General features: G+C 31.4%; 3 protein-coding genes across 6 annotated transcripts; 1 reads left to right on the top strand and 2 right to left on the bottom strand.

The window, feature by feature from the left end:
• Window positions 1–842: 842 nt before the first annotated feature.
• LOC122578004 (BTB/POZ domain-containing adapter for CUL3-mediated RhoA degradation protein 3) lies at window positions 843–4,367 on the bottom strand. Of its 2 annotated transcripts, XM_043749831.1 has the most exons (5): window positions 3,901–4,367; window positions 3,359–3,671; window positions 3,080–3,278; window positions 2,778–2,928; window positions 843–983 (listed from the first exon to the last, which is right to left on the bottom strand). In XM_043749831.1, the coding sequence occupies exons 1-5, from the start codon at window positions 4,061–4,063 to the stop codon at window positions 976–978; spliced, it is 834 nt and encodes a 277-aa protein (XP_043605766.1). In that variant the 5' UTR covers window positions 4,064–4,367; the 3' UTR covers window positions 843–975. The 2 variants fall into 2 exon arrangements, with proteins under 2 accessions (XP_043605766.1, XP_043605765.1); XM_043749830.1 differs by having other exon boundaries at window positions 843–2,928.
• A 68-nt stretch (window positions 4,368–4,435) lies between these two features.
• LOC122578008 (intraflagellar transport protein 20 homolog) lies at window positions 4,436–6,521 on the top strand. Its single transcript, XM_043749839.1, has 3 exons — window positions 4,436–4,572; window positions 5,218–5,372; window positions 5,564–6,521. Exons 1-3 carry the CDS (start codon window positions 4,449–4,451, stop codon window positions 5,675–5,677), a joined length of 393 nt encoding a protein of 130 aa, XP_043605774.1. The 5' UTR covers window positions 4,436–4,448; the 3' UTR covers window positions 5,678–6,521.
• Window positions 6,522–6,739: 218 nt separating this feature from the next.
• On the bottom strand, window positions 6,740–14,916 carry LOC122577997 (probable protein phosphatase CG10417). 3 transcript variants are annotated; one of them, XM_043749809.1, is made up of 7 exons: window positions 14,797–14,916; window positions 10,676–11,048; window positions 9,775–10,054; window positions 8,845–9,613; window positions 8,613–8,769; window positions 8,060–8,515; window positions 6,740–7,978 (listed from the first exon to the last, which is right to left on the bottom strand). In XM_043749809.1, the coding sequence occupies exons 2-7, from the start codon at window positions 10,784–10,786 to the stop codon at window positions 7,736–7,738; spliced, it is 2,016 nt and encodes a 671-aa protein (XP_043605744.1). In that variant the 5' UTR covers window positions 10,787–11,048; window positions 14,797–14,916; the 3' UTR covers window positions 6,740–7,735. The 3 variants fall into 3 exon arrangements, with proteins under 3 accessions (XP_043605744.1, XP_043605743.1, XP_043605742.1); XM_043749808.1 differs by having other exon boundaries at window positions 11,612–14,886; XM_043749807.1 differs by having other exon boundaries at window positions 10,676–14,886.
• Window positions 14,917–15,177: the final 261 nt, after the last annotated feature.

Genomic DNA, 15,177 nt, shown 5'->3' with positions numbered 1-15,177 from the left:
TAAAATATCATTGACCAGAAGATGATTTTAATGTGTATATTTGTTATTACATTTATACAATGATATTAATTTTATTAAAAATTCTGATTTTCACATGTATAGCATCCATTAACATAATGTTAAATATTATTATCTTTTCTATGACTAACATATTTTTATTTATTCACATACAGTTGGCCTACAAAAATCTTTTCCTAGTGCATCTAATAAAAGTGTAATTTTCATTTAAACAAAATACATATATCATCATATAATAACATACTTCGATTTGGCACTAATTTCGTAATGAAATTTTGTAGCATTTAATGGTATGTGCAAAGACTTCCATAGATAACTATATATAGAATATATATATAGGAGAATGCACAAATAATTTATTGAAACATGAATATTATTATACTTAATGTCATATAAACTTAAACCTATATAAAAGTTATAGTTTAATCTATTTTTCATAAAATATTATCAAATATAATATCATTTCTAGTCTTTTGTAACAATAATAGTATTTACATGTGCATGTACTTATACTAGGGTTATTTATATATCTAGTAGATAGAATTTAATATTGTTCCTTTTATGATGTTACTATTTAATATTTTACCATTAATACATTTTGGCAAATTTGCAAACTCATCTGTGAAATTGTGTATACATTCTCAATATGTAAATTTAAAAGTATAAGTAAATGTGAACCCTAGACAAGGAGTGCGAATAAGAAAGTATTTTCTTGTTTGAGCGGTATTTAGATGAATTTTTAAATTCCCAAATAAATTTAATTATATAACTATGTATATGCTTATGTATGTTGAAAATTTTAATAGGTAATCAATTCACCCGGATACAAGACACACACAAAACTTTTTATATATTTTAACTAATAAACGGTGCTGGTTTGTACAATGTGGCTAAATTAAGAATTTCGCTGATTTAATAAGCGGACCATGGCTACCCTATGTATTTTGATGGGACGTACTAGTTTCCTGAAAGAAAAGATAAATAATCAGTACAATTTTTAATTTATTTTGAAGAATAATTAAATCTATTCATTTTATATATGAGAATATGTAATTTGAAGAAATGTTATAGCTCGTGTCTGTTTTACCTGCCAAAGGAGGCCATTAAATGTGCTCTACTGTGAGGTTGAAAAATTCAAGCAGCAATAATGTTTTGATTAATATAATATATATTGCATTTACCTTAATTTACATGTTACATAACTTTATTAACTATAGAGATTTATAATAAATACGAAATATGAACCACATTCGCTAGCTATAATACCGTTATTTTTCTTACATTAAATTATAGGAACTTAAACTGTTCTTTATTGCAAAATTTTGTTATATTCATATTACTGTAATATATTAGATATATCGTCTTGTATTCGGGAGAATAAAATGAGATTTCGATTCAAGAATTTAATAATTCAAGGACTAATGAATGATTTTCATATACTTTCCTACAGCAAAATAACTGTAGGTACGAGATAGAAATACATATGGTCCCTTCATTAAATATAGGAGTTTGCACCATGTTAAAAAGAATATGTGATATTAATTTGCAATATTCATTGAATCATAATACATTTGTTTTTATAAGTGAAAGCGTGTAAGCAAAGTAAAAGCATTAATATGAGAAAAATGTACCACATTTTGGAATGATATATAAAAATTAACACAAAGCTTACGTGCTTATAAAAGTCTTTGTCTTGTTCATAGTAAAGGACCAACATTTGTAACTCTAAGATCGAAGAACCAATTATAATCTGAATTCATTTTTAAATTATACCAGGCTAATTTATATACTCCATTAAAATTATTTTACTGGCAGTGTTCACTCCGCACCATCCTTTAAGCAGTTTAGTAGAACTTAATTTGAAAAATGCAAGTACATATAAGCACATCTTTTATTTTATTAATTTATTGACACATAGAATTTTGTTCTGTAAAAAAAAATATAAATATGTCAAGTTTATAGCTATGATAATAATAATAATCATCATCATCATCATAATATAATTGTAATAACCATAATAGTAATAATATAATTATATAGTAATAATAATACTTATAACAGGTAACAATGCAATCCTATGTTGTGCAACTTTATTATATAATTTAGTACTCTAAATAACTGCTTAAAAGTTGTTATAGAGTATAAGAGTAAATAATTCTATTGATCACAGAATGGCAACTTCGACTTATTCTTGTTTCACTTTTAACATGAATATTTGGCACATAAACAGTACTCGTATTTATGTTCTTTTAAAAATTTATGATCTGAAAATAAGAAATACGAAAACGTATTCATATCACATTTTCACATATTTCTACATCTTACGATATAATAAATGTATAAATAAATCTAAGACGAATTTGTCATTCTGTTCTATAAATGATCCCAGATATGTGAAATAATTAGGATGTATAAATATCGATTATAAGAAAGTGTAAGACTGTAAACTTAGTGGTACAACTAATAATCAAGTCTAACCATATTGATCGTTCAATTTTGTACGAGAGAATACATACATATATATATATATATATATATATAAGTGTAGATGCATAGATGTCTATATATGTATGCATGTATATATAAAATTTTGCTTAGTTTTCGTTTTCACACATCTTACTTCGAATTGGCTCGCGTTTTAAGAGCGAGGACTCGAACGACGTTAAGGGTCGCTGGATTAGGAGGGGTAAAAGGGGTAAGGTTGGGTCAGTTGGTGTTTTGTTTGTTGGAGCGGAGGCGAGCCAAGCCTGAACGCTCACCCTCTTCTTCATCTGACGTACAAGGTGGTGCACCACTGACTGCACCGCGCGATGACGTTGCTTGCATTAACTCTTGGTCGGGACCATTTCGATGTTCATATAACAAAATATTTAATGTTTCTTCATAAATTCTGGCCTCTGGAAACTCAACCTATGTATTATAAATTAAATATTTATTGTTTTTTCTACATTCAAGTCTGGCATGTTACTTTACATTACATATGATATGTAATTATGAATATGAATTCATAATCACATAGGATATATGCAATTAAATCTATTACATATACATTTGACATTACCTTTGTGTGTTTTTTGTCAGTTGTATAGACAATTGAGTGGCAACAAACTTCTGCAACTTTGCGACCATGACCATAAAATGTCCAACAGCAAATTTCACTGGAGCCAATTACATCTTTAATAAATAGTACTCTACGACCAAATCTAAGGGACATTTTGTCGAACAATTCTATGTTTTTTAAGAGATTGTCATCTGATGTACTGTAAAGACAAGGCTTTTTATATTTATTCATTCTTTGTTTCATTGCATACTGCAATTTCTAGGAAGCAGGTATTATCACCTTGTATATGAATATTTGTTATTGTGCCTATTAACAAGCAACTTTACTACTGGTTTAGTAGTACTGCTAATTAATAATTGTTCTTCTTTTTGAGAAGTAATAAGTGGAATTCTACAAATAGGTTCTGCTTCTCTCTCCTTTCGAAGAAGCGCTTGTTCACAAGATTTAGCTAATTCACTAATGCAATAATATTTTGCTTCTGCAAGTAATTCTGCCATTTCTTTAGTGCTTTCTGGTAATGGAACTGAACCGTCCCTTAAAAAATTCAAGATTGTTCCAAAATGTTTCCCGCACCTGTCTATTAATATCCACCCTGTAAATTATATTTACAGGTTTTAAGTAAATGAAAGACAATGATTGCATTTCTAAAAAAAAAGGTATTAAAAGAGATTTTTATAAATGAAAATATGATTCCATATTAGAAGATCTCAAATATGAATTTTTATTAAGTCGTGGAATTTCAATTGATACTGCAAAAGAATAAAACGTCCAGAGTATAATTCATTATCATATTAAATTTTAACAATATTGTAAAATGTCACCTTCGGGATCTGTAAGAATTTCCATGCGGCCACTGAACATAGCACGTAACATAGTGTCATGTTTTTGGAGTGTCCCTAAAGTAGTGTAATGTAGAGAACCGCCGATATTGAGCTTAACATATTCCGAAGGATATTTAATTCCTGCTTTATGGTTTCCGGACATAACGGATGATAATGATAATATATCAGACCGTCAAGTATCAACGTTAATAAATAAATTGATGAAAAAATATATCGATTTCTAAATATTAAATGTAAAATATATAACAGAGAAAGAACAAAGCGTTGCGTCTCTTGAGTGTCAACGCATCGATAAACGGTAACCAGCACAAAGATGTTTTATGTGGCATTTATTAGTCTCATCTTATATATTAAAATCTTATTAAATAAAACACGATTCACTACTCTTTCGTGTCTTACGACTCGACAAAAAATATACCCTATCGTATTCCCATTTTGGCGAGTGACTAGTACGAAGAAACGAAGACTAGTTCTGGATACGCGCAGGCGCAGCTACCTAAGAGTCGATCGTTTGTTTATTTAAGAAAATGGCTGACCCTTTAGCGAAGTATGGAATTTATATTGATGATTTAAGCAAAATTCGTGTATTAGAACCAGAAGTTGCAAATCAGACAAATAAACTTAAAGAAGAATGTCAAAATTTTGTTTCGAGTGAGTTTTACCGACATTATCACAATTCATGCAAAGTAATGTGTATACACGTACACTTTTGACATATACGATTTAAACAAACAAGGTTTTTTACAAGGTTTTTCAGTTAACTTACCGCGTTATTTCTTATTTTTTGTACATCCAGCGATTGTTAAATATACTCTCTGTGCTAAACAAATGCTTGTACTACATGTTTCCCTATAGTAATTACTGCCATCTGTATTGCCGCCTTCGGATGCTTCTGATCAGTATTTTAAAAGCACCGCTACTATAATAATTTGAAATTTGATGTATATCATTAGCTATTAAATTAAGTTATATATATACATATAGAAGTTGTTTATTTTCTCATTGTTATCATATAAATACGTATCCATTACTGTATAAGCAATTCGTTTTCAAAGCTTATCTTACTGAATATAATTATAGTAACTTATGTTTAAATTTAATAATATATAATACTAAAAATAATTAAATTGTATGTATGATACATATATTTAGAATAATATGTTCTAAATTTTTATATAAAATACATCTTTTGTTCCTATAATTGTACCACGAAACAATTTGTAATATGATTTTTTTAAATATTTATTTTATACATGTGTTCTCTTTTTTGACTCGATACTGTTCTTTATTCCTCAGAAATTACCGAATTTCAAATGAATGCCGATGAATTTATACAAATAATAGATCAGTTAGCAAATGAAGTGGAAAAAGAGAAGATGAAAACTATTGGAACTCGGAATTTACTCCGTTCTGTTGCGAAAGAAAGGGATGCTCAAAAACAACAAATTCAGGTCATTTGAAAATTAAAATAGTTTATTGTGTAACAATTATTTATCGAAAACAATCAAGTTCTAAAATAAAATAAATGTTAACTTTATATATGACTATGTAAAATTTATGAAGTTGGCGAATGTAAATGTATATTAAATAAGTTTTAATTTATTAAGCAATTTAGAAACAACATTTATATATTAAATTACAGGCACAGATTATTGAAAAATCTATGGAACTTGAGAGACTTCGTATACAGCACGATTCCCTAAAAAAGATCGAAATGGAACAGTTAGAAACTATTGAACAATTAACGGTGAATTAAAGACTTGACTTTGCAATTAGAATTGATACACCTAATTCAATTCAGTACATTATGAACGTATGTCTGTACTTTTCTACGTCAAAAGTTTATCAAAATAAGGAGAATAAATAAAAACTATTAAACATAATTAGAGTGACATATATTATGAAACAAGATATCTATACATAAGTTCATGACGAAGTTTGCAGTTAAGACGGTGTCGGGGTTTAAACCCTTTTTAATAAGACGGCATCAAATATACACACATATTCTGAAGGTTCCCAACCCCTGAATCAGAAAGGCACATCAGTTCTGAATCATTCTACATACTGTCTCTAATATTCATATACTACTAATCATTTTGATAATGGTATTATTTGTTGTTTTCCGTAAAAATTACGATTGCTTTTTCGTTATAATTGTAAACAATGCTGTTATATAATTACTGCCTATTAATAGCCGCAATTATATGTGAGCAGTTGCAAAAGATGAATAACAATACAAAACTTGAAGCAATCTTAAAGACATCGCAGGTGATCAATTTATATTAGTTATTTATCTAACATCTATATTATTTTATCGAATATAAACTTTGTATGTTTTGTGAATAGACAATCGTTGTCCGTATTGTATGTTCACGTTATGGTGAAATAATGATATAATGAAACCATGGTTGTAAGATAAAAAAAAAATTTATGAAGTTGGGTTTCTATTTTAAAGTTTAGTTGTTAAAAATGTTGCTTACTTATGTATTATAACTACATAGAAAAAGAATTTAATTAATCATATAAGATGAGAAACGCTTGTAAGCACATAATGTAGATACAATAATTGGCATTAAAATAAAGTATGTATTTCTTAAAAAGATATAAATAATTTAAATATTTTTTCATCCTCACTTTTTACATGTTTCTTATGATAAATTAGTTTGTTTCCGATACATATCTTATTAATTTTCAAAATGTTTGTATGTTTAAATTTAATCTATAATTTTATTGTTTCTTTTAGAAATATTATTTTCATGTTGTCACAAACTTACAGAATGTATGTCAGATATTTAAAAAATATGTTAAACAGTTTAAGTAGATAGTATTCCATAACATAACTATTATTCTTTTAACAATATTTTTAGTACAAGATCACAAATTAGCAATGCGTCGTACGCAATTGGCGTTATTATGCAATACAGTTTACACATTTTAAGACTACTCGCACACCCATCCATTCAACCACTATACCCAGGGATTCAAAAATAAACTTTATTTCGTAAAAATAAGAAATGGTATCACGTTAAATTACAAATATAAATCCTATAGTCTAAATTTATAAATATGTACAATTACATATCTACTATGGATGTTATCTAAAAACTCAAAGAGTATATTCCGTATTTCATGTTAATGGAGCAAATGAGATGACGTATAATTGAATTCTGATCAATAAGGATATAAAACAGTTAAGATACACAAAATATTGAGTCATCAAACAAATTTTTGACTTGAGAAATTTATTGTTAATCTAATCATTATGGTACCTTATATTATTTGTAAAATCTTACAAGGCTTTGACTTAGTAAATGATTTTAGAGTGATTTTATTTATACTTATCATCTACCTTATCATTACCATAGAAAGTACTTATAAAGTGAAATATTTATTATTTTGTTAATTGTACAGAATTATGTTTATATAACTGTCTTATATATTTTGTACATGACATTATCAAAATGTTAGACCGTATAGTACACTGTTTAGTAATAACAGATGTAGTGAAACAGTTTTGAAAATCAATTGTTTTTAATTTAAATGAAAAAGAACACTGTCTATTTGTATCAGATTAAGCACTAAAGTGTCGAAATATTAGCAGTAAAGTATCATTCTCATATGCTCCAATTGATCAGTCTGCTAACAATAGCCAGTACTAACATACTTTACATGATATTTGAAGTAACTGGTATCGATCACCATTGAGTATCTGTTCAAAATTCACAGTTTTATAGAATTACATAATTTTACATAAATTCACATTCACTCATCTGTTTCCAGAGATTGTAACAGTTCTTAGCATTTAACACATTTCTCACATAGTTGCTTCGGTCTTAAGACGTTTACAAGAATTCATTGTATCTTCCTGCACAATACAATCATTATTTTCTTCTGTAGGTATAGATGGCGATAGCGATCTTTTAACAGTACATACTTCAGCAACAGTGCTATTAGTTACAGCATCAGTCGATGACTTAAATCGCACTATTACAGCCGTCATATTGTCGCATCCTGTACCATCTCCGCAAGTATCAGGTGCTAGACAGTGGTCAAATAACTACAATGAAACATTTTTATTAATAAATAATATACATTTTGAGCGATGATAAGGAAAGAAGTGATCAAGTATATTTTATACCTCTTCGCATATTTTTGATAATTTTTCGTAATTCTGAGTCAAACGAGTACGAATAAATTGTACAACATCTTGACTCGACATAAAATTCCAGATACCATCACATGCAAGCACCATAAACTCATCTGTTTCTGGTTCAATTGTGATATGCCTCACATCAGGAAGTGCGGAGATCATTTGCTCTTGTGGTGACAAGTTTACATTTTGTTTATAAGCATGGTCCCCAAGTGCCCTTGATAAATTAAGGCCACCATTTACTCTACCATCAGCTGTCACTTTACCACCAGCTTTTACTATACGTTCCATTTCCGGTTCATCTTCAGGTTTGTGATCTAGACTAAGCTCTATAGCCTGACCATCTCTGCATAATACACAACGGGAATCTCCGGCATTTGCTACATATAATTCATTCCCTTTTAAAACTGCAACTACTGCTGTGCATCCACTATCATAACCTGGCTGTATAAATTAATAATTCATGTTTATTTTAACATAATTATATGTATATCATAGCGCAAATATAGTGGGATATATTTGATAAAAAAAGTCATCATACCTCTTCTGTATCCATCATAAGACTTTCACTATCATCGTCATCGTCATCGTCATCATCGATATTAGCATCTCCATCCTCATCTTCGTCTTCGTCTTCGTCTTCATCTTCCTCGCTTTCATCTTCGTCAATATCTTCTATATCATCTTCATCGCTAAAACTGTATAATAAGAGTGTAATGGAAAAAATATATGGACAATTTTATACCATATGTTTATCCATTTAAGTTGTTTACCTTTCTGGGACACCATCAAATGTTTCATCATTTTCATCGTCATCATCATCCTCAGAATCTTCGTTGTCTTTCTTTAAAAGAGTATGATATAAAGTGATAGGTTGAATTCTTCTTCTACCAGTACTAGTTATACGTTCTTGCTGTCCTGCATCTCCATTCTCTACTGGAGTACATGAACTGCTTGATACATTATCACCCCCACCCTTACTGCTATCAGCATCTTCAATTCGTTTTGATTCTGCACCATTTAATTCTACTTCATTTGCATTTAATTCTTCTGTACATGTAATTTTATCAGGACTTGTAACTTTTTTGTTTACATCTTCAGAGCTGTCAGGCATATCTGCACTTTTTGTTGCCTCCACATCTGCTGTTGATCCTACTGGTGCAGAGACATGTGCATTTCCATTACTTGTAGTTGAATCAAGAACTTGTTCAGCTTCATTGTTTCCAGGACATTCAGATTCATTTCTCTTCGTTATATTAGATAAAGACGACCCACATGGTTGGCTGGAACTACTCACGTCGGTTTCATTTGTATTCCAAGATGACGAAGATGATGAACATCCGGCGCCGGATGATGAAGAGCTTGCTTTTTCTTTACCTCTTCGACCACGTAAATAGGGGCTCGCAGAACATACTCTTTTACTGCATTTTTCGTTTTTCAAATTTTTTACATTAGGATTCAATTCTGATTGATATTTTGCCATTACTTCTTCCAATGGCATTGTTGCCTCCATACATAGATTATTAACATTTTCTTCTTCATCTATGTGCAATGTAATGTATGAAGACAACTTTATTAAACATATTTTTGTACAAAGAAATAGGTGGAACAAACTAATAATTACGAAATATAATAATTATTGGCTTAACTTATGAAAATGTAATTTATATAAAAATATAGTTTGAATACAAAAAGAAACGCACCAGATTCATTCAACTCATCTTTTTTCTTATCTGAGGTAGATGTCCCTGCAAGTTCTTTAAGGATACTAACTACTTCAGGTTTTTCAAGTGTGGCATCAAAGCCCAGAAAGGCATCAAGTAAAGCTTGCCTAATGTCTCCTTTCTTGTACGCATCAGTTTGTTTAATAAAATCTGGTAAATTACGTGCACAGTATGTTGCTACTTCATGACCACCATGACCATCATATACAGCAAATAATGAAACATTTTCATCAAAATCTATGCAACAGTTATGTGCGTCCTATAAATAAATAATTATATTTTTTACCCAAATGTATATTTTATATATATACTAATTGGAAATTTTTAAAAGAAATTTATGTAAATTATCATATGTACATATAAAATTAATATTTTAATTAATAAATAAGGTTACTACTAGGAAGTTATTCTAACATGGATAACAAATATTATTCTGGGCACAGTGAGTTTAACAATGATATTATTTATCTATTTCTAAATTCTAAAACAGATGATAGCATTGTATTGTTATTGATATTTATATTAAAAACAATAACAAGTTAATTAGATTAATCTAAAACACGTGAAGCGTTCATAGGCTGTGAAAACTTTCATTTCGGAAGTGGCTTCGAACCATGACAATGAATATTCTTAATTTTGCAACAGTACTGTTTTGTTCACAAGCGAAACGCCGAAGCACTCTTGTTACTATCAACGCAGTATTTGTCTTTCTCGAATCGAATAGACCGAATTTCGCGCTTCGACACATAGATGGATTACGTTTGCGATAGATCAGGATGAATGTCGTAATACTCTGGTGAAACGGTGAACCGGCAAACCGTTCTCTGACCGAAACGAAACTGGGTAACGGTGCACTGGCCGCTCGAGGGTTTTAGCTTACCTCTTGACTAATTCGCCAGCCTTGCATGGAACTCGCGCCGAATGCGACATTCTTGCCTGCTTCGTCGCTCGATACTTTTTTCGTAATAGGTTCTGACAGGTATGCACCCATTTTCGTCTAAACCGGCGATATTTCTGTCGATTTTCTGTCGTCCGTGTAAATATCACAATATCCTGGTGAAATTACTATTCACAAGCGCGGCGCACAGTCGTTAACTAGCCTCCATGACCGGTTTGGGTTTCTGTTTTCGCTGCGCTACTAGCTCCACCTAGTCCGCCACTTTTCTTACATGCGCACTTCATTTTCGCGCCAAACTTTCGACGATTTTTGCTCGTTACAGAATGCTATTCGATCTTCTTTCGTAAAAGTGCATCTTTTTCAACATGATAAAGTATTTTTTCCAGTTTTTTAATATAATGGATTGCGCTTGTATTTAATTTATCATTTATTTCATTTGAAAATAATTCGTATATTTGTTAAAAAGATTAAATATGTATGGATTACAAATATAATTTGTTCATTAAATAATGATGAAGGTACATCGCGAAGACGTTGCACGATCGGATTTGAACCACGTATGCAAGTATGTGTTTAGCGTGTATGTTTCACATGTGTGTAATGTGTGTAAGTATAGGTATGTACATTATACACTGCCACATTATAAAGTAAATAAACAAATAAATCTAATAGAACAGAGAATTATTACGCGGAATTATTTGTTTTACAGATTTTACATAATCGCATAATTTCAATGTACATTTTTGAGCTTGTATATTGTAACAAAATTAAGGTTAAAGAGTATGTTTTGCACATTCTATCAATTTAAGATCTACATATAGTGGATAATCGTTTTTATTTGTTTTATCTATGATATTCCTAATAAGATACACGCGTATGCATTGTATATTACTGAAAGTAGCGATTATGTTTAAGTACCTTGCAACTACATATTATGAATGCAAATGATAATGATTCGCATTCGCCGTTATTGCATACGATCTAGAATAACCTCGTTTCCGGATACTCAGATACTTGCTTTCCTCTTTAGTAAATCTGTCACGTTCTTCCCGTTTTGTATACCTGTTCTTCCAAATTTTTAAGTTCATTCTTTTCCGCTAGAAAGAAATGTATGACACAAATAATTTTTTTTAGCTTAAAGAATTTTGAAATGATTGTTTTATAATGTAAGTACTTCACAAGTTGTTCTCAATTTTCTATTAAAAAAAAGTCATCGAAATCGCACAAAGATACATAATCCTCTTGTTTTCAGGCTGATTCTATGGTTATCGACACACGTAAAAAGAAAAAGAACACCTAAAAGGATGGGTGAAGCATCCAATTGATTGCATACGAGTGTGAAGAAACGAGATTAGTGAGTGAATGTAGGGTAGGAAGAAGAGTGGAAATGCTATATCATCGTTCAAGTTGGATGTACCAAAATAGGTATTTATCACAATTAGAGATTTCTATTATCCTAAAATTCATCGATTCCATCGGTTTAGAATTGAAAATTAGGGTACGAAAAGAAGAAAGATGCGAAAAGATATGAAAGAGGAACGAGATCAGTAAATGAATGAAAAGGATGGAGAGAAGGCGTTACGTCATTATTGAAAGTGCCGATGTACCGAAAGCTCTGTCTACTTTAATGATAACACGATGTGTAGCGTACAGATGCCGTACGATCCGGGGAATGGTGCAGCCGGTCGTAGAGGTCGGGGTGGTTAGCGAGGATGGGTTTATGTGTTGCGTGATGGTCGCCGTTTATCGATTCGCGGCGCGCCGGGCCGTGAGGAATGAAGTCGCGGCTAGCTTCTATGTCGTGCTGTATATTGTATCCTCCTCTATATGTATATCTGTTTCACCTAAACGCACCTTTCGCAGCAGCGAAAGTAGCAACGCCACGCAATCTCGCGTTACTCGAAATCGTTCTGGTATCTCTGATATCTGTCACGGCCCTCAAACCATCATTGAGTTCTGATTTCTAACTTCCCTTGGTCGTTGAAAACAACAGGGGAATGTTTAAAATTCATGAAATTTGTAAGAACACGTTCTGATATACCCGTTCAATGCGAAGATCTATACATTTTCTATCTTTTGTAGATGTTAAAGATTCTTGGGATTTTAGGGAATTGAAGATCTTTATAAATTCGTAGATTACATCTTCTTATCAAAATTATGAATTTTTGGTACATCTTTATTTATAACGAATAAAAAATGTATATACTTCGCTTTAGACATTAACTTTAATGTTTATGAATGATATTATTAATATGAGCGATGAATTATATTTTACTTGCAAGAAAACAAAATTATGAGAAAAATGATGTTTGAAAGCGATAGTTACAGTTCTTTTCGTACGTGTTGCACAAAGGACGAAAGAGAATGAATAATACGTAATTACAAACATTGTCTATTAATGAAAAAGATCGCGTGCACGGGAAGTCAATTACCTCAGAGTGCAAACGTGATACATTCAATGAATAGTTGCAAAACTGAATGGAACTTACCGGAATATGACGTATTTTAATTTAATCGAAATATTATGCGTAGTTTTGCATAAAACGTACGTTCTTACCTGGAGGATTCGATACAGAAAAGAATTCATTTCATTGTATCCCGCTTTAAATTCATCTGAATTTTATGTATGTATGTAATACATCCTCACCCAAGCGATTCGATTCAAGAGCGCGATTAAAAACGCAAGATATATAAAAAAAAAATAAAATAAAATTGTTATACTTTATTAGAATACTATCATTCACACGACTTATTCTCATGAACAGTAACACTACAAAAATGGTACTTTTCTACTTTTACTGGTAAAAAATTCTGTATTTTTATAACGCACAATCATAATGATCAGGATCGTTGTTAAAATATATAATTATATACGTAGATGAAAATTTTCTAGTTTTCAAGATTATTCCTGGCGGGTCTATCGAAACGAGCCGTAAATCAATTACTAATTGAATGCACAGATCAAATCTCCTTTTTCCTCGAAGCCACATGCATTTCACGTCCTATTTGATAATAATCACGTATGCTGCGGGGAATCTGGGTCCGCACGTATACATGTACGAACATTGTAGGAATGCATACCAAACCAAGCACTACCGTATCTACATAACAAATGTGGAAACACATGATTGCACTGCACAATCGAAAAAGATCAGTTGATCATTCCGGAAAATATATCTTATACCGTAAAAATAAAACGCTTTTTGAATGTTCTTTCTTAACGCTCTGAAATTTTTAATTCGTATTTCCTTTTATGGAACGAAATGGATTTATATCAGTAATAAATGTACAATTTGTACTTATATTTAAAGATTCCCCATCCTCTCATAATTTATTTATCAAGCCGTCGACGCATAGATTCAAATTTGAATATGTAAAGATCGCAGGTGTTGTGCGGTGAGCAATTATTCTACGATTGCGCGCGATGAGTTAATCATATCATCAGTGACTCAGAGTAGTCGCTGGAGAATCAGGAATATATATATGAATATACACATATATCGTGAAATTGATCGTATAAATTGTGCATTCACGGGTTAATCTAAAGTTCCACATTCCAATCTACGTGTAACGCGATCAAATGCATTGTACCGTCACGAAAGAATCTATTCTGGTTTCAAGGAGTCAGTAAATAAGAAAAACGATGATCAGAACGAATAAACTAGCGAGAATCAAACGATACAATTAAGCCTCATCTTTCAATTTTCTGTGCTCTTACGCTCTCAAACGTAATAAACGTATCGCATGAACGACTTGAAATGGGAACTCGTATCAAGTATCTCAATATTTGCTTAGTTTTTGCTATTTTAACATCGGTATAAAACAAAACGAATCACATCTAATTTTAACTTTAGTAACTTTTTAAATAAATAACTTAACCTATAATCATATTTCGCCCATTACTTTATATATTTCAGCAATATTCGCGTATCTAGCAATTGCAATTTGTCTTTATGAAATTTCATGTTTTTGTGAATATAAGCAGAGAATGAGGTCCATCAAATATTATAACGAATACTTGGAAATTTCTATGATTTCGTATATTACATGAATTCTCATCTTCACACTTCTACAACGTATTTATAAATTGGCAAACAGTTTACCGATGTTATCCGATGAATACCCGTCGATTAGGTTGCATAGAAACGTTGACCGCGACAGAAGAAAATGGAAAGCGACGAACACGGAACACGAACGAATCGACTCGAGAGACTGGACTTCTGTCCAAGTCCGAGTTATAATTAAGTCTGGCCTTTAAATTTTCCGCGCTCCCGCGATTCGTGTACACGGGAGTCGCGGGAAGAGTATAGGGGTAGCTGGATGGCGTCTGGTGCGATGGAGGGGCGGTAAAGTAGGGGAAGAAGTAGCGAGGGTTTACGGTGGAGCAGATAGGTGTCGCGTAGCCGTGGAGGGGATGACGGGTGCGTGCGAGCGCACGAGCCCGCCAGTTCTTCGGTGAGGCTCGAAGAGGTCAGGTCGATTCT

The sequence above is a fragment of the Bombus pyrosoma genome, linkage group LG3, assembly GCF_014825855.1.
Source record: "Bombus pyrosoma isolate SC7728 linkage group LG3, ASM1482585v1, whole genome shotgun sequence".
NCBI classification, from domain to species: domain Eukaryota; kingdom Metazoa; phylum Arthropoda; class Insecta; order Hymenoptera; family Apidae; genus Bombus; species Bombus pyrosoma.
Note: the sequence above shows the minus strand (reverse complement) of the source record. Positions and strands in the feature narration are given on the sequence as shown.